At 39.7% G+C, this 20,062-nt stretch overlaps 1 protein-coding gene across 1 annotated transcript in view; it reads left to right on the forward strand.

The window, feature by feature from the left end:
- The window catches only part of SUGCT (succinyl-CoA:glutarate-CoA transferase), a gene marked incomplete at both ends in the record, with an annotated part of 354,974 nt that overhangs the window by 122,483 nt on the left and 212,429 nt on the right, over positions 1–20,062 (forward strand). Inside the window, 2 exons of the mRNA XM_082046307.1 lie at positions 2,145–2,216; positions 7,200–7,297. Of these exons, the coding sequence (XP_081902433.1) occupies positions 2,145–2,216; positions 7,200–7,297 (170 nt within the window). The remainder of the gene's footprint in view (positions 1–2,144; positions 2,217–7,199; positions 7,298–20,062) is intronic.

Genomic DNA, 20,062 nt, shown 5'->3' on the forward strand with positions numbered 1-20,062 from the left:
ACCAGGCCCTTAAATTTAGAGTGACTTCCGCTGCTGCACGGGCAGCCCAGGCATACAGATGCGTTTCTCATAGTGGTGCGCAGCTATTGTGCAGTTGCAGTCTTCTTGCAGAGGTGCGAGTCTCAAAAGAAGTTGCTGATGAACAGTAAAGTCTTTAAGATTTGCCCATACTACCAATTTAAATATATTTTGGAGTGCAAAGGGGATTTGTATATAAGTACGTATGGCAAATATTTTAGTCTTTGCAATCCATAACAGGCATCCGGACTCAAAGTTTAAAAGAACGTGTAAAAGAATTTCTGATTTGTGTTTACTGGAAGTTGTAGGTGGTCGCACCAATAAAAACTATATTGTGTTACATATCCACACAGATTACCCCGTAACTTGTGTGAAATGTATGTGGCTGGTTTTAGAATTCAGAGCATCAGCAAACACAGGTCAGGTTTTGAGCAAGGTATTAGGAAAACAGATCTTGCCTGTAACTAAAGGTGGTTAGTTTATACTGACAGCTTTAGTTCACAGCCGTTCCTGCTAAAAGCGATTTATTTGCTGGGGGTTGGCAGGTGGGGAAGAAGTGTCTTACATATTCTAGATCAGGGTCTGTCATGATTGTTTTAGACAGAAATCTTCATGAACGGATATATCTAAAAAATGTATATGCATTCATATACAACTTCCTTTTCTGTATTATTTTCCCATTTTTTTCTGTGCTCATTACTTTCCTCAGTGTGAGTATGCAGTACATTTATACTATGCATGCTTCTGTACTTTTCCTGTATTGAAGCCAAGTCAGTGGGACTTTTTTTTTGCATGTTTGGGACTTAATTTTTGCTGAATTTCATCTTACTTGCTAAGAATTTTAGACTGAAGTGCTCAATTAAATGTGTGAAAATTAAATTGCTAAACTTTATCACTGATCAGTCTTATTTACCAGGAAATGAAATGTAGTGAGAGCAAACAATTAATATCCTATCTATGATGTATTTCAGTGGACATAATTTTCCACGAACAATTTTAAAGCTTTGACTATACCAGATGGTTAAAGAGTCTTAGTGTGGATGTAGTTGTGTCTGTATGAAGTATTGCAAGTTGGAATAGCATATTCCTGTTTGTGAAGAAGAATAAGCCACAGTGACATGAGAAGACTGTTTATTATTAAAGTGTTCCCACACAAAAGCTTATATTTGTGTGTTCTTTTTCCAAAATTTATAGTAAGAACTCATACCTTTAGATCAGGACATGATAGCTTAACAAAAAATAGTTTTCTGAGAATGAAGATGAGTTTCGTTCTCTGCAAGAAAGTATCACAAGGCCTTGTCACCATTAGTGCCCCAGCCTGTGCTGATCTCTTGCACTGAAGTCAAATTAATAGCAGAAGAATTTTTCCCAAATGCTTGTGACAGTTGTGGTTGTAACATGTTTGACTGAAACTACAGTTACACACCCTTGTATAAGGGAGTGGTGTGGAGGAAAGGGGAATCTGTTTGCATTATCTGATTTTAGAAGATGCTCTGACACAATGGTAAAAGTCAAGGATGATTCCAACTAGAGATTTTGTTTCCAGTTAAAATCTAAATGGTTATGATTTAGGCTGAAACAAAAGCTGTTATGTCCTACCCAGTTAAATGTTTTCTTCACCATGAAATGTGCCAGTAAGGTCACTGTCATGAAGTCAAAAGCGATTTAAAAGAAAAATCCTCGAAGCTGTAAAAGAAGTCCCATTTTCTCCAGAAGCTTGACCTTGAGACCACTGACCTCCTTGACCTCTCCAGCTGAAGAGGTGGAAAGGTGCAGCCATTCCTTTCATCCCCATGAAAGTCCCTAACTTGTCATTGTAAATCCTTCTCAGTCCCTGTGACTGTGGGACACATTTGCAAAGTTTCAGGGTGCCTTAAGATACATTTTCAGTAAATAATCTATTAACCAAGATAATGTCTCAACTCTAGAAAAACTCTAGAAGAACTCTAGGAAAAAAAATTCAAAAGGGCCATATCTATCCTTGTGGATGATTTTGAGCCACTTTTATAGAACTAGAGGTTGGGTCTGAATGGAAATGTTTAAGGAAGTCATTTGAACATTATTTACAATGTTTTTTACTTAGAAGATAATACGTTATAGCTTATCACCTATCTTTTATTTTCCAGGCTTTTAAAACCAAGGATGGCTACATTGTGGTGGGAGCTGGAAATGATCATCAGTTTGTCACTGTGTGCAAGGTAATGAGGTGTTAGGTGACAGTACAAAAATGTGTTATAGTTTCCATTCTGACTAGGAAAATAATTACTGATTGCTTTTTAGTTCCCTCTTTTTTTGTGAAAATAAGCAGTGAATATAAATTCTAATCCTGGGCTTCTGGCAGGTAGTTTAGGGTTAGATACAGGTTCTGTGCTTTATCTCTATATTCAGAACACTCCAGTTCCCAAACTTGGGGTTGCTGAACCCCTTTTGAAATCTGTGCAGCTGCAGAGCTAATTAGCTAAAAACTCAGCAAGCTAACAGCCTTCCAGTTCTAGAATAGTGCATGTCACGGATGTCACACTGGTGCCATTTTCAGGAAGAAATGTGACGCTGTTTCTCCATAAAATACGTGGTAGGCACAGCTATTAATGAAGCAGAGCTCGGGGATAGGTGGTTCTTGTGCCACCTTAATCCTTAGCTGAGTGCATAGTTCTTTTGAACACTAGTATGTGCTGGTCTGTGCTCACAGAGAAACTTGTGGGCTTCTTAGAAAATATCTATTATAGGACTGTGGAATGACTTTGGAGCGGTGCAGAGATATGACATTGAAGAACAAATCTTCAAACAGGACTGTTGCATTCAAAATCTTGTATCTTCAGTATTTTGAACTGAAGGTACTCTGGCAACTCTGTTTTCGCATAGAGTAGCTTGGAAATATAATAGATTTGGATTTTTCACATACTCTTTTTCTGTTGTTTTAATGCCTGGAATTGCTTTTCCCTGGACAGTGAATGCTTTTTAAAGAGAAGGAACAGTTGTAGGGGAACAAATGCTCTTAAATGTAGCAACATTCCAAACAAAACACCCCAGTAACATGTAAGCTGGGACAAGAGAAGTTTTGCATATAGCATTAGACAACATTTTTAAACATGAGAGGTCTACCTTTTCCCTGCCATTATGGTTTTTCTCTGGGAACCTGGATATTTTGTCTAAATTAATCACACCGTGAATGAACTGGCAGTCTCAGGAAACTGAGCATTATTTTCCTCCATTTGTTCATGTCAGATAGTTCAAATTTTTATGGATTTTCACAAATAATAACTCAAATATGTAGTAAGAAGGCAGTGCAGTTGTAATTCTGTCTTAGTGCATTTTGGGCTACATATCCCCACCTTGCTATCTGGAGAAGTCTGGTTTTGCTTGCTTGAATTGGGTCTCTCAATAAATAGCCAGTTAACCTCTTCAATATTTGCTCAATGGCTTTTCTTCATACCGGTGTCCAGTCACTACAGCGTGGTCATTATCTTAACATGAATAAAGAGTAGTGACTGAGTAAGTGTCTGCCTGCCACAACTCAGTTTTATCACAGGCTCATTGTCTCATAAAGAAAATCTTTTCAGAAAGTCCCAGGACATAGCTGTGAATGTCTTCTTGGTGCTTTGTCACCTGAAGAATTACTTACCAAACACCAGTTATCCTGCCATCCTTGAGTAAGGCAGAGCTGAAAATCTGGCTCAGTAGGTTCTGACAACATGGTGTGAGCTGGAAGGCACTAAAAATTCAGCCCATACATTCACCTCACTTCAGAGTACAGCTGAGAGACTTACGGTGTGATTTGTTGCTATTAATACATATTCCCTCTGTGATCAGTAGGGAGTGAAAGGTGCCCCCAGAGGATGAGGCAACATTTCTGTGAAATGTGTTACCTCAGAATATGTAGGACTAAAATTGAGGTGAATATTTGACCTACTATGCAGGCTGACGGTTTTTTGTTTCATTCTTATAAAGGTGTTCTGGTATTTCTAGAATTGAAGGTAGGATGTACAGAACATGGGAAAATTATGATTGCTTGCACTTCAAAGGGATTAAAAAACCAGAAAACATAGTTCAAGTTTTGGGTAACGGTTAGATTTTCCCATAAACCAGTTACCGTATTTGTTTTTAAAAAGAATGGTCTTTTTACCCTTATCGAGTTATTGTAGTTATGGATTTGGGCTGTTAAATTGCCCAGGAATGGAGCGATGTGGAAGTCAGTGGAACGCTGTGAAACCCGTTAGATGTTTGCTCAGTGCTAACTTGAGGGTGGTTTGGAGCTTAAAACACTGTGAAGGGGGGGAGCCAGCAGAGGATGAGGACTTTATTACAGGAAGGCCCGTAACACCCTAGTGAACCTTTAGTAAATACAGAGACCGCTAATTCAAACATTGGAATTGCTATTAGAGAACCTTTCTGAGATGAGTTGGTGCTAAAAATACAGGCTGTATGAAAGCTGTTGCCCTGAAGACACATACTCTAGAGATGGAACAGCTGGCTCAAGCTGTAAACAATTGCAAACATTCTGCTTCAACCATATCTTTTCAGGCAAGCAGAAAGAAAAAAACTGGAATAATTCACAGTGATATTTTCGAAATCAATGACAACTAACTGTAGCTTGTTTGGGGACTTTGATAATTGCAGAAAAACTTTGCAACACTGCTGGCTGAAGTGGATTTCATAGTGGCCAAGTGTTACAAAAGCACATCCTGATGTGTGGCTGCTTTGGCCTAAATAGGAATAGTGAGCAAGAGCCTTCAGAATGCTGAGCTTTTGTGTACAGCAAGGTCTGCTGTACACAAACAGGTTTGTGTACAAACAGGTTTGCTTATGTTAGGGGACGAAATGTGGAGAGTGTAAACTGTGCATCTTAGATCTTGAAGGAGGCCTAGAAATGGAGAACAGCAGTTTCATTCCAAGTGGTCACAGGAGAATTAAGAAAATAACATTGGCAGCGTGATGCAGAAGGATGAATGGCACATTAATGAATAGCTTCTCAAATGTGCATTTGTTAGTCACAAAAAGATTGAGAAGAACATATATAGACACGCAGCTTTACAACAGATGGACATAGAGTTAAAGCTAAAGTCAGGAACGTTAATTAAAACAGTAGAGTGAGCAACTCCATATGATAATTTTTTCATATCACTCATCAAATAGAACCATAGTTTTCTGATTAATTTCTTGGGTTTTTAAGCTCTCATATTTATTCACTATCATTTACTTTGAACAACCTTGCGTGACTTTTTTCACTAAAGCAATGTTTTTAACTCCAAAATAGCAGTATTAAAAAGAGGAGATCATTTTAAGGGGGTACCAATATTATTGTTAAACTTTCAGATAGGAAAAGAAGAACATTTTCTAAAGGTAGATTATGATATGTTATGATATTCATAAACTAGATTGCGTAAACATAGAAGGGAAAGAAAATATGTTGTGAATTAAGTGTTGAGGGAAGATGCTAGACTGATGTTTTATGTTACCTTGCAGATAAAAATCTGCAGCAAAGTTATGTAATACAGTCATTGTTATAACATGACTTACCGATTCCTTTGTTTTTATGCTTAGTTTTGTCACTCTAGGTGACAACTACCTCAAAGGTGACCATCTCTTTTGAATACTTAAATATCTGTTCAAAGAATATCTGATTAGCTGATGGTTTTAAGTCATCAACCGCTATTCACTTGGAAGGGAAGCCATATCCTTATTCACTTCAGCAAAGTGAGGAGTCATTAAATTATAGTGGCCTTGGCCTGAAGCAATCTCAGAGGAATTAGTAGACTTCTAGGTTTGAAGCAAATACCAGAGAGATCAATCTATGTATCACTTTTATGTGGGTGTACATAAACATATGGATTCAAGGAGTGACTGAACATGTTAATAAAACAAAAATCCATTTGGCATTGTTAAATACATAAGAAACACCTCCAGCTCAGAAATACCCTAATCCAGGGGTGTCAAACTCATTTTTACCAGCGGCCACATCAGCCTTGGTTTTGCTTTCAGAGCAAATAATTTTAGCAAAGTAATTTTAGGACTGTTTAAATACAGGAGTAGTTACCCTAATTTTGATTAGTTGCTCTAATCTAAAGATGGCTGGAGTCTGGGTGATTATTAAGGAACTATCACATGTATTGGCCCTGTCCTTGTGCTGTTCGTGAGCATCAGCACTCAGCTGCAGGCCGAGACAGGATGATGGGCTGTAGGGACGTCAGCTTTGAGTCAGTACTGTTTTTTTGTAAGCCATATTGGAAATGACCCTTTACAAAAATGTAGCATGTTTAGAATGATTGTAAGACTCATCATAAGTAAAATCGATCTTGAGTGTGTGTTAGTGAGTCTATGTGAGAATATGTGACAGTCTCTTTCTTTGCAATCTGCTGTTCTGCCTTTCTGTGTAGCTGATGTTACTGGGATATTTTTTATTCAGTTTAGAAAGCACAACTCATTCTGGTTTTTTATGTTCTATATATATACATTGTGGCATAAATAGATAAATTACATAATAAGTATTGATTGTCCACACAGCTACTCTATCTCATAAATACTTCTACAAAATTCTAAGACTCATTCTCCGCATTTAATTCCCTTTATAGTATAATTCACATTGTTTTTGCATGATGGTTAAGTTTCTAATGTGCTAGGTGGGAGCTACATATAGAAGATATATTTCTCCTTTCTTGGAAGTTATACCACCAGTTTTCTTTATTAAATCTTTTGGAAGAAATCATGAAGAAAAACTATGACATTTCAATAGAAAAACACCATTTCATTTTTTTTGCCTTTTTGACAGAAATTACTGAAGTGGAAAGAAATATTCTTAGACATAGCTTTTCTCAGTCTAGCATGGGAAGTACAGTCATATTTCTTATTCTGTGACATATAATTTAGTGCAGGGTAATCCCACAGATCTCTTCAACCTCATGGTAATAACTTTTAAAGTTTTTAGTGTTCTACAGTAAGAACTTCTCCTAGCTAATAGTAATCAACTGAGATTTGGATCTTCAGTTCAATTTCTGTCTTTTTCTGTACTTGTTATATAACATTAACCAGGAGGCATTATATTTTCTTAATTTCCTAATCTATATTAAAAGATTAATGAGAAGTAGGAGTTTTTGGAAAGCTGTCTTAAATTGGTAATGAATTTCCTTAGCTATATAAATATCTCCTGCCAAGCACATTTCTTACTCACCTTTATTTTTACTTAGATCCTGAATTTGACTGAAGTTAGTAAGGATTCCAGATTCAAAACTAACACACTCAGAGTCCAGAACAGGAAAGAACTTATTGATATATTATCAACCCGGTGAGTTAATTAAAAGGGAAGAAATGACATTTAATCTGTTAATGCAAATAGTCACATATAAGAAGCTCTCATCATGTAAAAATTTTACTTTACTCTTTTGAGATTGCATGTGTCTTTTGTTTGGGGGCGGGGGGAGGGAGTGGTGTTGGTTGGTTTGGGTTTTTTAATGAATTGAGTATACTTACTGATGTTAAATATACTGCCTTTTGCACACAGACTGTAGTGTGGACTTGCAAGAAGCCAGACCACAGTCTTAAGTTTTCAGAAACCATTTTACACTTATTTTTAACCATTAACTTGAATTTTAGTGAAACAAGCAGTGCTTTCTGCTTTCCTGGATGAATTTATCTCCTGGAAATAAGATTCTTGGAGTGTCATTTGCTTTTGCCGTGACTGGGATTTTTAAACTTTTCACTGAGAGATGCCGTATCCAGGGGAGTTCCACTTGATACTACTCCCTCACTGCTGGTTCTGTATCATGATACTCTGTGCCCCAAATTCTCCCTGGGCCAGTCCTTTTGAAATCAAGAGGAGATGAGCTTAATATGCTATGTGGGAATCATCCTATTAAATACTTTAATTAAAAATTATTTAAGAGGAAGCTCAGGAACCCTTTATTTGAAAGATTAAAATAGCTTATTTATCTTTGTAATTCTGTTTGAGAAGTTCTTGTTTCTGTGGAGTGCTCTTCTGTGTAATAGAGAGGTTGATAAATATATATAACATGAGAAAAAACTACCTGAACCTGGTTTCAGCAACACTTCATACTTGGGAGATGAGCAGAAGAGGCAGCTTATCTGCTGCTGCCAGTGATGCAAGAAAAGTCACACCATCGTTTTGACACTTTGGCTGTATGAGTCCTTTGTCAACAAAGGTGTAACAATTATCATCCAGGGATCTTTTTTTAAAATTATTTTTAGGAGCATTAAGTCAGGTGCCTCCTCTTTTCATTTCATCCGAGAAAAGAGTTTCAGTAGTACCCCCCTGCCTGCATTTTTTGGATATTGAGAACTGGAATCACCTTGCATTAAAGACTGTAGAGAGAGTGATTTTGCCTCTTCCTGTTGCACTTTTGTTTCTGTCTTACCTGTCCATTTTCAGGTGTCCTGACCCTGATGAACACTGAAGTACCAGGTGACTTGCATATTCAAATAATTATGGCACAGCTGTTCATGATGAACTTTTGGAACTCCTCTTTTACTTGCCTTCCTGTTACAAATGTAATGCAGTAACACAGATGAACCCACTCTTCCTATGAGTTTTAAATCCTTGAAAGGGAATAGTTTTCACTTTATCTACTTCTGAGCTCTTACATTCTTGACATGTAGTCTCAGTTTCAAATGTGATTTGTGTTGACTTATTACTTAGAGATTATTTCATTTAATATGGCATTTATCTGATGCATTGTGGTACCTTATGAGAGTTCTGTTTTGCCATCCAGAGATCAATTACTTAATAGCTTGTTGCCTGTGGTTAATTTTGAATGCAGGTCGTTTTGGTTTTCTTTTTTTTTAATGGGTGATATCTGAATAGTAAGATGAAGTTCAAGGAACAGTTGTTACTTGAATGAATCGCCAGAATTCTAATTTGTTTTTATATCTGTAGCTATTAGTTCATCAGATTACCTCATTGCTCTTTCAATTACTGCTTTATGTCTTTTTTGTCAGAGTTTATGTTCTGTTTTATTAGCATAATTTAGCCTGAATTTCTGTGTAATTTATATGCAAGTGCAGATGTGACTGTATATACATTTTTGGAGTAGACATTTCCAATAGTATTCTGTTATGTCATATTATTGTGAATTCATCTGGCATTTGGTTTTAAAACACTGACTATAACAAACACCTTTGGCATTCTAATGGAGGTCAAATATGTTTCCATACACATTCCATGGTAACTTTGCTTTTATTCACTAATGCACAGTTGTTTGTAAAATTATATATGGTTCATGTTGAAGTTACTTAGAGACTTAAATGAATAGTTTCTCAGTGCTGAAAAATGTCAGCCCTTGAGAAATGAAGGGAAATGACAAAATGGTAATGGCAGAATTTCACTGAAAAATAGCTTAATTAAATCACTGATTGCTTGATAGTATTTCAGCTTCTAGCACATGGAAAATATAAACTTAAGGTGCATTAGTTGGAAAGAAACACCTGCAGACCCTCCAATTCACTTACTGTGTGTACACTGTTATCCACCTTGCAATGAATTTGTGGAGACATGAGCTAGAACAGCTTAGAAGAGTTGTGATTTTCATGACAGGGGTTCTACTACAGTCGTTTTTCTGGAGATGCGCCCCTCCTTTGTGTGGTGGAAGGCAAAAAGCAACATGAAAGTCCTTTAAGGTTTTAGTCAGGCCATTCATGTCATGTCTCATTTTGATGCTCTGCCAGGCAGGTTGCACACAACTTGAGGTAAAGCAGCTTTTTTCCAGTGATGTTGTAATGGAAAAAGTCAGCAAACTTGTTTGGTGTGCCAGGCTGAGCAGTAAAAGGCAGGTAAAAATTAGCATCTATGTATAGGAATCTGGTGATTCCTAAATGTTCCTTCTCTTTTGTATGTGCTTGGAAACATACATGGGAATTAAGGTCATGTAATGGAATCCTTTGAGTGTTGCTGCTGATAAGGCCAGGGAAAAGATTCACAGATATGGCCTATGTCTCAGCATCTCAACAGTAATTACAGTGACTGTTTTCTCTCATGTGCTTCCAGAGTTGTGTTCCCTTCCCTTTCCCCCAACCTTTTTTTGCTGCCATTTTCAGTTTATACAGTTCCACTAAGTCATTGGTGTTTTAAGTACCATTTGTATAGCAGATACTTGGTTCTCTTTGCAGTTGCTTGCATATATCACTGCTGTTGCACAGTAGACATATGCATAATTTTTTCCCAAGCTGTTGATACTGTTATAATCTTATTGAGCTGAGGTTGCACCAGAGCTTCCTTTGACCCATTTAGCCTTCCCCTTCTTACTGTCTCTTTTGAACTATTTCCAGAGGTATGACTTACCTTTTATTTTCCTGTTTTCCTAATTTTCAGAATGGACTAACTGCAATTCACGTCTAACTTTTGAGCACTTAGTAAGGGCAGAAAGAAGGATTCTTATCCATCTCCTCTTAAGGAAAAGGATTTCCCAGGTTTTGTTTAGGAATAGAATGAGATGTTCAGACGTACTCAAAGGGCCAGGAACTCCAAGTCTGAAGCGTTTAATTTGCTGCATGTGTGGATCTGAAATTTTTAAAAATATCTTAACTCTGAATACCAAGGAGACAGTCGATGCTTTTCATTTGTTACGGTAAATGTTAACCAACTGAGACTCTTTAGCCACAGTTTTATTCTAGTTGTGTGCACAAAGGAAACATTGGTACAATCGGTCAGTGTTAAGGAATGCTGTTTTTTTAAAAAAAAAAGGCTATATCTTGGAAATTCTTCACTCAATGACCTCTAATCTAGATCAACAGTTCTACTCAGCACCTGCAGTAACTGTGCCAGATTTCAAGGCAGTCAGATAAGCATGGGGATTATATAGCACTTAGTAGACATTGACCTTTAAACAGAAGACATTTCAGAAAGGTGTGAAATGACCTATTCATCACAGGATGACCTGAGCTGAGTGAGAATACAAGATGGAGATGAATATAGCTTGAGACATAAATGTAGCTTGAAACGACAGCTCTGAGAGGTGTGAATTGCTCCATTCATTTCAGGAAGAATTTTCTCATCCTCTCTCTTCCCTGACAGAAATGAAGAGTGAAGCACATCTGTCCTTAGCTCTTCACCCCAGCTTGCTGTCTGCTTACAACATCTCAACTTCCTCTACAGGGTACACTTGAAAGAGAGAAGGGGAGAGCAGGTAGGGGAGAATAAATTCACATATCCACAGAGATTTTCAGATCTCAATAAAAGGCCCCGGAAGGTAGACCACTCTGGAGTGATACGGTGCTTCTGGGAGATCCAGCCCACACAGTGATTCAAGAGGAGGGAATTACAGAAATCAGTCTTAGACATTTTGAGGGGGTGAGTGTTTTTCATTTCCATCTTCTATGGGGAAATGAGTCCAGTGCTGCAAGGCCCACTGAGTTGTAGGATATACACTGGGAAGAAGAATATAGGCCTATGGGATATTTTGTATGTGCTTTGCTACTGGTGATGTTATCCCTTTCCCATCTCGGGTCTTCTTCCTGCTATGCTCCTTTTTTCCCTGTCTCCATCATCTTCCTGTACTTCCTACAGCTCTCCCAGCTTCTTATTCCCTCTTTCTCCCCCCACTGCTGACATTTGCAAGTCTACTGTGTTTGCTTTACAAAAAAAAAAGAGTTTAATTCCATTCTGCATCTTCCTTTTTATTTAGGTGACATTTTCCCCAAACGACAACACAAGAGAACTCTGACACAGGCAAATTGCCTCTGAATGCCTTCCTTTCTTGGGTGTGTGCCAAGAGTCAAATTTAAAATGACCCTACCTGGGTGGAGGTCAGGTTCAATGGCCACTACAGAGGCCCCTGAGACTCCCAGCTCATGTGAGAACTGACAGACTACAGAGCTCTCTGGCTTTTATACTTCCAGTAGAAACCTCGGGTTTCTGAGTTACATGTACATCTGTCCACAAGAACCAAGTTTTAATTGTTGCTCCGTTTTCCCCCACCTCCCCTTCCACTTTTACTGCTGCTTCCTCTGGAACAGAATAGTACCACGCATAATGTGGATTATTCTGTATATGTGTATATATACACACACGTGTGTATATGTGCACACATAAGTCAAGACATACATATATAGTGTGTGCATGTAATTGGAGATGCATCTGTGCAAAAGCTGGTGTAATGGCAGAAAAGCTGCTTTGGGGAAGGGAGCTTAATCTGTTGACCTCCATCTTCAAATTACTCCAGAAATGCAGTGTTAATGCTACCCTGCACCTCAGTACTGTAGACAAATTTGAAGACAGTGCAGATAAACGTGTAATCCAAGGTACTTCAGGGCAAATAAGCTGTAAATGTAATGGAGCACACAGGGTTGTGTAAGTGCAAGAGGAAGGGGAATAGCAGACACGCCATCAGCCTTTTAACTGAAGCAGCTCGCATAATGAAAACCACAGAAATTCATCATGATCAGTGCTCCTGCAGCTATAGCTAAATTATTACAGACTTAAAATCAGAAGTGTTAGGGCTGGAAATGATTCAGAGTAGAACTTCTATTCCTAGCACTTATTTTTTAAAATCCGTATTCCTGACTGTTCACCATAGCTGCATGTTGCATATGTAAGTGTGTGGGGGGGGGGGGGGGGGGTGGGGAAGGAACCAACAGGAAGGAAGCACAGATGAACCTGGTCCTCAGTTAATGAGATATTTGCTAAATTGTTGCCACCTACTAACAGAAGTGGAGGGTACCTAAAGGGGAAAGTGTATTGTAAAAAGTTTAATTTGCCAAATGAGGAGCACTGTTAAATTCCTACTTGTTGAGACACACCCAGCCTCTGTAAATTGCCTTCGCCATTGCCACCATTTCTTCTTCTAAGCCATGAACCTTGCAGACTGAAATTACTGCTGGTAACATGACAGGAATGAGCCTTTGGTTGTTTGCTGCTTCAGCAGGACAGGTCTGTGAAGTTGGAAGGATGATTAACTTCAGTGTGGCACAGCTGGTGAGGTTTACTTTCCCCAGCCATTTACTTCTCTATCAGTACATAAGTGGTTGAGCTGCATGGACATCAGCTGCCAAACTGACACAGTTTGCTTTAAAATGCTTTGTTCTACATTTATATTAGCTTCATGTTGACTTCTATGTGTGCAACTAAGAGAGATTCAAAATGTCTCAAACATCTGATTTTTGGATGGGGTAAGCTAATGTGAATTTTCTGTGTTCTTTTCTTGCTATTTAATAAGCCTCTAAGTATTTTCATATGTAAGTGTGAAGTTTCAGATCCTGAAAAGGCACTTGCTCTCTTTTTTTTTTTTTTCTTTTTGATGGCATAGGTTACTAGCTACAACACTGCTGAAATCAAGGGAGATCTTTTCATTAATTTTTGAGTGAGCTTTTTGACCTGGCCCTTGTTAGCTCTTTACTCCTCTTGAATAGTTAAAAGAAGAACAGCAACAAAGTCAATACAGGCTTCCATTATTCTTAATGTGCTTTTACTGGTGTGTGTTTACCTAGCTGATTTTCAGTTAATTTGTACTTCCTTTGTTGTAACTGTAGAAGTTACAGTCCTTTTGCTTACTTGAGAAAAAGAGAGGAAGATTTGGGAAAAGGAGTACTTCTCTGATGCGTATAGTCTAATGTTATCTGAATCCAAAAAGAACTAATTCTGGGACACGCTGGATTTTGGTACTCAGGATCCATAAAAACCACTTTTTACAGTGTTGATACGTTTCTCTCTCTCCCATGCTCTTCTTTAAAAGTCATAAATGATTTTAAAACAGCATGCAAAACTTCATAAAGGAATTCATCTCTAGCACAACTTCAGCACATAATGGTGAAAGTTTATTCATTTTTCTATTATAAACTGGTGACGTTTATATTTAAAGCATGCAGAAATTTAAAACAAGTTTCAGGGTGGATTTGTGATACCTGCGCGTGTCTGGACTGTGCTATATATAGCTACCATTTTACCATATGTGACATCTTTCCAAGGAATTGACATATACATCAGCAGAACATGTCAGTACAATCTTGGTGATCCCAAAGACTTTAAGGGTGTGTTGTGGTTTGCTGAGTAATTAATCAGTAATCAGGAAGAGACTAATTAGACACTAACACAGAGATGCTTACAGACTATTGAGTAAATACTATAGTATTCATTTTGAAAACTCTAATTGTATATTTACTCTACGCTAAGGGATAATGATGCATTATTTGAGTTTTCAAAATATTTTTTTATATTACTTTTATTTTGTATAGTGTCTTCCATAGAAGCTACCATAAGAAACTGTACAAACTATTTTACTGAGTTAACTGTCTTTAAAGAGATGATTAGTAGCGAAGAGTGGAAATACTGTAGATATTTGAAGGTGAATAGACTGTTGATAGAACAATCTAACGCAAAAACCATAATGCAAACTGGGTTGTGCTAGAAAACACAAGAAAGCTATTATGGACTTCAGCAAGAACAGAGAAGGTTTTTGTGATTGACCACATGTAAAAAGCTGTTACTAATCCTAGATGTTGCTGTTCCATCTGCATTTGGTAGCTGTCCAAATAAATTCGCTGAATTAATTGCCATAAGCTTCCTATAGAAAAGAGCAGTATTTTGTTTCAGTAGTTCTTCTAAATTTAGTTTGTGCGGAATTGGATGGTGTTATCCATTAGAGAAATGTGGATGCCCTTCCATGTAGGATGTAGCAATGATTGAAGGTTTGCTAGGAAACATGGAAAATGGAATAAGTGCAAGGAATGCACACAAAGTGGATTAATTCATGCTTTAGAACTCTTCATTGAAAGACAGAATACTTACTAAAAAAGAAACAAAGTTTATGTGAATAATTAACAGGATAAGAAACTTACTGCATTTTAAGAGAACTAAGGTATGTTTCTGTAACTCATTAAAACCATTTCATCCAACTTGCGCGAGTCAAGCAGACACTTTTTTGGTTTTTTTTTGCAGTTAATGATCCATTCTCCCTTTTTAAATTATAATCCATTAGAAAGCAGAAGGGGTTCAGCCCTTTTTGTTTGTCATTTAATTTCTGGAGGCTATTTCTTGTATTGTGCTGTAATGTTTTGGATTGATTTGTTAAGTGTACAGTTTAAATGCAGTTTTTAATTTAGTGGTGTCTGCTAGATTTACAAATTGAGGAAAAATTAATTAGTTGGATTTCTTTCCATGAAATAAAATTTCAATTAGTTCAGCTCATGCTACGCTTTCTAGCCTTAAAATATTTTAAAGTATGAATTATCTTTAATGTTAAACCTTTCTGAATCTGATGCCTCATTTCAGTATTGCAACTTCAATAGCTTCCTGAGTGCTGTGTAATTCAGTGGAGAGGAGGCTTAGAGTACTGCTTAAAATGCAAATAAGACATCATGGAGGCTACTACTGCTTTAATGAAGTTGACCTTAGTACAGGCTTTGCAGTAAAGGTCCCAGCAATGGGCTTGCTCTTAATTGGGGCACCTACCCTATTATCAGAAGTGTTTTCAGAAAGAGCCTGCATTCGGGCTTCCTACCACAGACTAATACAGTAAAAAGTAAATTCTTTTGAACTTCTAAAATAACGATAATAATTGTAGAAAGCTAAGCTACAGACTTAAAATGAATTTACAAATAGTACATAATTGAAAGGCCATTTATGTGATTATATGTGTAGCAGGTGGAACATTTTAGAGGCAAAATGTACTGGTGGGAATACATGAAACTGTAGTATGAATCGCATGGTTGACTCTCATGCAGTCTCTGAGTATCACTGAGGCTTCATACACAGATAAAGATTCATTTTCTAGTGTAACGCTTCAGAGTTCAGATGCTGTACAGACTTGGGTGTTTTTTTACTCACTTAGGTTTGGAAGGTGGACCACTGGTTAGCCTTGTATGTGTTTCCATCAGTGATCTTATTTATATATGTATGTAAAAATTACTTTATCCCAGGGAAAGATAGCAGATGACGTAAATTTTTCAGTTAGGAAAGGAAATTGTATACTAAGTAGGATATTGTAGACTCTGCACTGGTGTGGCCTCACCTGGAGCACTGTGAGCAGTTCTGGGCACCACAGGATAAAAAGGATATAAAGCTACTGGAGAGTGTCCAGAAGAGGGCTATGATGTTGGTGAAGGGTTTGGAGAGGAAGCCATATGAGGAATGGCTAAAGTCACTTGGCTTGTTCAGCCTGGAGAAGAGGAAAGTGAGGGGAGACCTCATGGCAGCTACAGCTTCTTCACAAGGGGAAGCGCTTCTCTTCAGTGACAGAACCCAAGGGAATGTCAGGAAGATGTGCCAGGGGAGGTTCAGGTTGGACATTAGGAGAAGGTTCTTTACCCAAAGGGTGGTGGAGCACTGGAACAGGCTCCCCAGGGAGGTGTCACAGCCCCAAGCCTGACAGTGTTCAAGAAGAGACTGGACAATGCACTCAGGCATGTGGTGTGAATTTTGGGGTTCTCCTATGCAGGGCCAGGAGTTGGACTCAGTCTTTGTGGGTCCCTTCCAACTCAGGGCATTCTATGGTTCTTTGAAGCCAATTTCTATGTATTTATGTGTAAGTTAAGCTAGAAGTTTTATGGGAATAGGTTTTCAATAGGTCTCTGACATGATCTGATCCTCACAGGAAACGCTATGGTATTATGCTTTTCCGTAGTCACAGAATCTAGATACTAGAGGTATCATCTCATATAACAGAAAGATTTTCTGTCTTCTGAATAGCAAAGGTTGTTCTAGACAGTGTGTTTTCTAATGTTTTTACTTAATTAAGTTTTCAAATTTCTCTCCATGTAAAAGCACAGGTGGATCTTAGCAGCAGTAAATTAAAATGGTGCTAAGTTTTTGTTTTTCCTGTTTCATTTTAATGTTTTTACACAGTAGTGTATTGCCCTGGCTTGTTGCTACCCATCTCCACTTGCTGTTGCTGCTGTTTAAGTATTTTAAATGGCAGTTCCTTCCATGACACGGATGCATCCCGAGGAGGGCAGCAAAGCTGGGGAAGGGGCTGGAAGGCATGTCCTGTGGGGAGCAGCTGAGGACCCTGGGTCTGTCTGCTTTGGAGAGAAGGAGGCAGAGGGGCAACATGAGTGCTGTCTCCAGGTTCCTGAGGAGGGGAAGTGGAGAGGGAGGTGCTGAGCTCTTCTGCCTGCTGCTCAGTGCCAGGAAGCATGGGAATGGCTCTCAGCTGTGTCCATCAGGGGAGGTTCAGCCTTGACATGAGGAAACATTTCTTTACTGAGAGGTGGTCAAACCTGGAAGAGTCTTCCTGGAGAGGTGGTCGGTGCCCCACGTCTGTCAGTGCTGAAGAGGCATTTGGGCAACGTCCTTAATACCATGCTTTAACTTCTGGTGAGTGCTGAAGCAGTCAGGCAGTTGGACTAGGTGATGGCTACAGGGCCCTTCCACCTGAACTGTTCTATTCTATCCTATTCTTCTTCCTATTTCCTGCTTTCCCAGAAGAGGATGCTGAGGAAATCTGTGATGACATTTCAGGGCAGAAGGCACTGAATACCCATAACCATATCCCAGCATAAGCATTGCCTCTGTCACGTTGTGGGAAGGAGGCACGTACCTTGTGATGGGGTGAGAGCTGGGAATCGTCTCAAGGTAGTTGGACCATCTGTACAAAGTGGCAAAAAGCAAGTATGAAGTACAGTTTTTGAAATTATTCTGTGTTCGTCTGGTTGAGTTGGGTTTCCACAGGGTGGCAAAACCTCATACCTGTGACACTAGTGAGGGTCAAAGATCAAGCCCTCATTCTGAAGCAGGCCATGCTCCTCACCTAAGGGCTTGCGAATCTTTCTGAGGGGAACAATACCTGCTCATTTCCTGTGGATTCTTTTTTCCTTCTTGTACTCATTTTTAGAACTACCCTATCAGTTTTTCATGAAAAAACATGCTAGAACAAAAGAGCCTGAGAATAACAGTACTCTAACAGAGAGAAGGTGCATAGGGGTGCTCCTGGGCCTCAGTGGCTGGGACCGGCCTCCCCTGGGACCCCCGCCCACCGCCACCGTCTCCTGCCAAGGGCCCAGGGGACGTGTCTCAGCTCAGCCTGGGACCTTGGGTCCCTGCCTGAGCGGTGTTGTAGGTGTGTGTGCCCGTCTCGTCTCTGCCTCTGTCCCTGGCCGGGCCTGGGCCTGGGCCCTGCCCTGCAGAGAGAGGCTCTCCTGGATGGAGCCCTCAGGGCTCTGTAAGAACTCGTCATGCAGAACTCAAGGCACAACACAACATAACTATTATATTCTTTTCTGTTCTATCCTATGTATTGTATTCTGTTCCATGTGGTAACTGTGAGTCAAATAAGGATGGGAATATTATTTACATGAAATGCCAGGGGGTTTTCAGCTCCAGAAACACTTTCAAGTGCACAGAACACAAAGGATACGAGTGGAAACAGGATTTGATTATATTTTTTTTTATTGTAGATTATTCTATGTCATTTACTGACTCTGTTTACAAAGCCGATGCTCATGAGCATTAACACAATGCCCATGTGTTGCCAGGAGCAGGCTGATGCATTCTTCAGTTTACCTTGAAGAAACATCCCTTGCAGGCTGGCAAAGGCAAGTTACAGAACTCAAGAACAGCAGCAGAAATAGAGGCCAAGCTGTCCCTGTGTCCTGAAGAGGGAGAATATGAGGAATGAGGATCAGGACAGAACACACACAAAAGGAGAAGATGAGGAAGAAGAAGAAAAAAAAGAAGAAGATAAGGAAGAAGAAGGTGAGGAAGAAGAAGAAAAAAAAGAAGATAAGGAAGAAGAGCTGTGTGATACTGTGAGGTATTTTCCAAAGTATGGCATATAGTGATGACAAGCAGAGTTTTACCCCTTTGAAAACTTTCTTGGTTCCTATGCTACTTGTCTAGGGCTGCATGAAAAGCGCTCTTGTTCCTACCTGGTGCTTGTGTTGCATGCAGGGAGAGCTGAGAAGTGGGAGATGCAGATGGTGCAGCAAGCTGGGAACCCTTACAAGCACAGGCTGTTTTGCAGCAGCCAGAACCCCTGGGGAAATGGAATCCAGGGAAGAGAAGAGCTGGCTCCTGCTGCAAAGTTGCTCTGGGCCAGAAAGCCTGAGAGAGCCAGGGGCTGTGCTCAATGGTACAGAGGACAAGAAGGAATTCCTAGGAGAACACTTGGGACCCACCCTGGGACTCCAAGAAGCTTCCTCCTCCCGGCTGCAGGGCACGAGAGGCCGTCTTCCTGGCGCTTGAGCAGCAGGCAGGAACCAAGCCAAAAGGGCCCAGAGGAGCTCTGCAAAGTGGTCATGCTCGATGCTGCAGAGGAAGGCAAAAAACCCCCGGGGACCAGGGCCAATCTGCCCCGGGGGAAAATTCCTTCCTGACCCCAATGCTGGCGATCGGCTGTTCCCTGAGCATGTGAGCCAGACCTTGCTCCTTGTCCCATAGGCCGGTCATGCCTCCCAGGAGCTGCCCAAGCCCTATTATCGCTAAACCTGGAGTCATCTCATGGGCTTCTGAGAGTGCCCAGATGCCTCTGGCCAGACTGAACTTGAGGGCAAGAATCCTTCCTGTGCCTGTCAGGACAGCAGGGGCTGCTTCAAAGCACTGGGACCCCTGGCAACGTCTGTGTATCCTATTGCTTACCACTGCTGCCCCTGGCTCTGCAGGGGATGAAGACAGCGAGCTCCACAGTGCCTCTCCAGAAGTCATTCCCTTGGTCTTACCACTTCTGTCCAGCTGAAAAGACCTGATAGCCTTGGGCTAGGGGTTGGTGGTTCTTCTGATCTCCTGAGGGGTATGGATCTGTTTGCTGAACAGCGAAGTAGGATTTCTATCCATCAGGTGCACTTTGAACTTAATCCTTTGCCATTCCAATTGTTTGTAGGTTTTTTGAAGGTTTGTGATTTGAGGTTGTTTCTTGTTTCAGGCTTGTTTGGTTGGGGTTGGTTGTTTCAGGTTGTTTAGTTTAGGGTGGTTGGTGGAGGCTATTTTGTTTTAGCTTGATGTTGTTTGTTCTAGGCTGGCTTAGGTCATTTGGTTTAGGTTGGTTGAGGCTGGTTGGTTGGTTGAGGTTGGTTGGCTGGTTGAGGCTGGTTGTTTACAGCTTGTTGTATTTGGTTGCTTTTTTACACTGAAATAGGTTCTAATTAGTTTGGTAGATTCTTTCTTTCTACCATG

This window comes from Streptopelia decaocto, assembly GCF_964273445.1.
Source record: "Streptopelia decaocto genome assembly, chromosome: 2".
Classification (NCBI taxonomy): Eukaryota; Metazoa; Chordata; class Aves; order Columbiformes; family Columbidae; genus Streptopelia; species Streptopelia decaocto.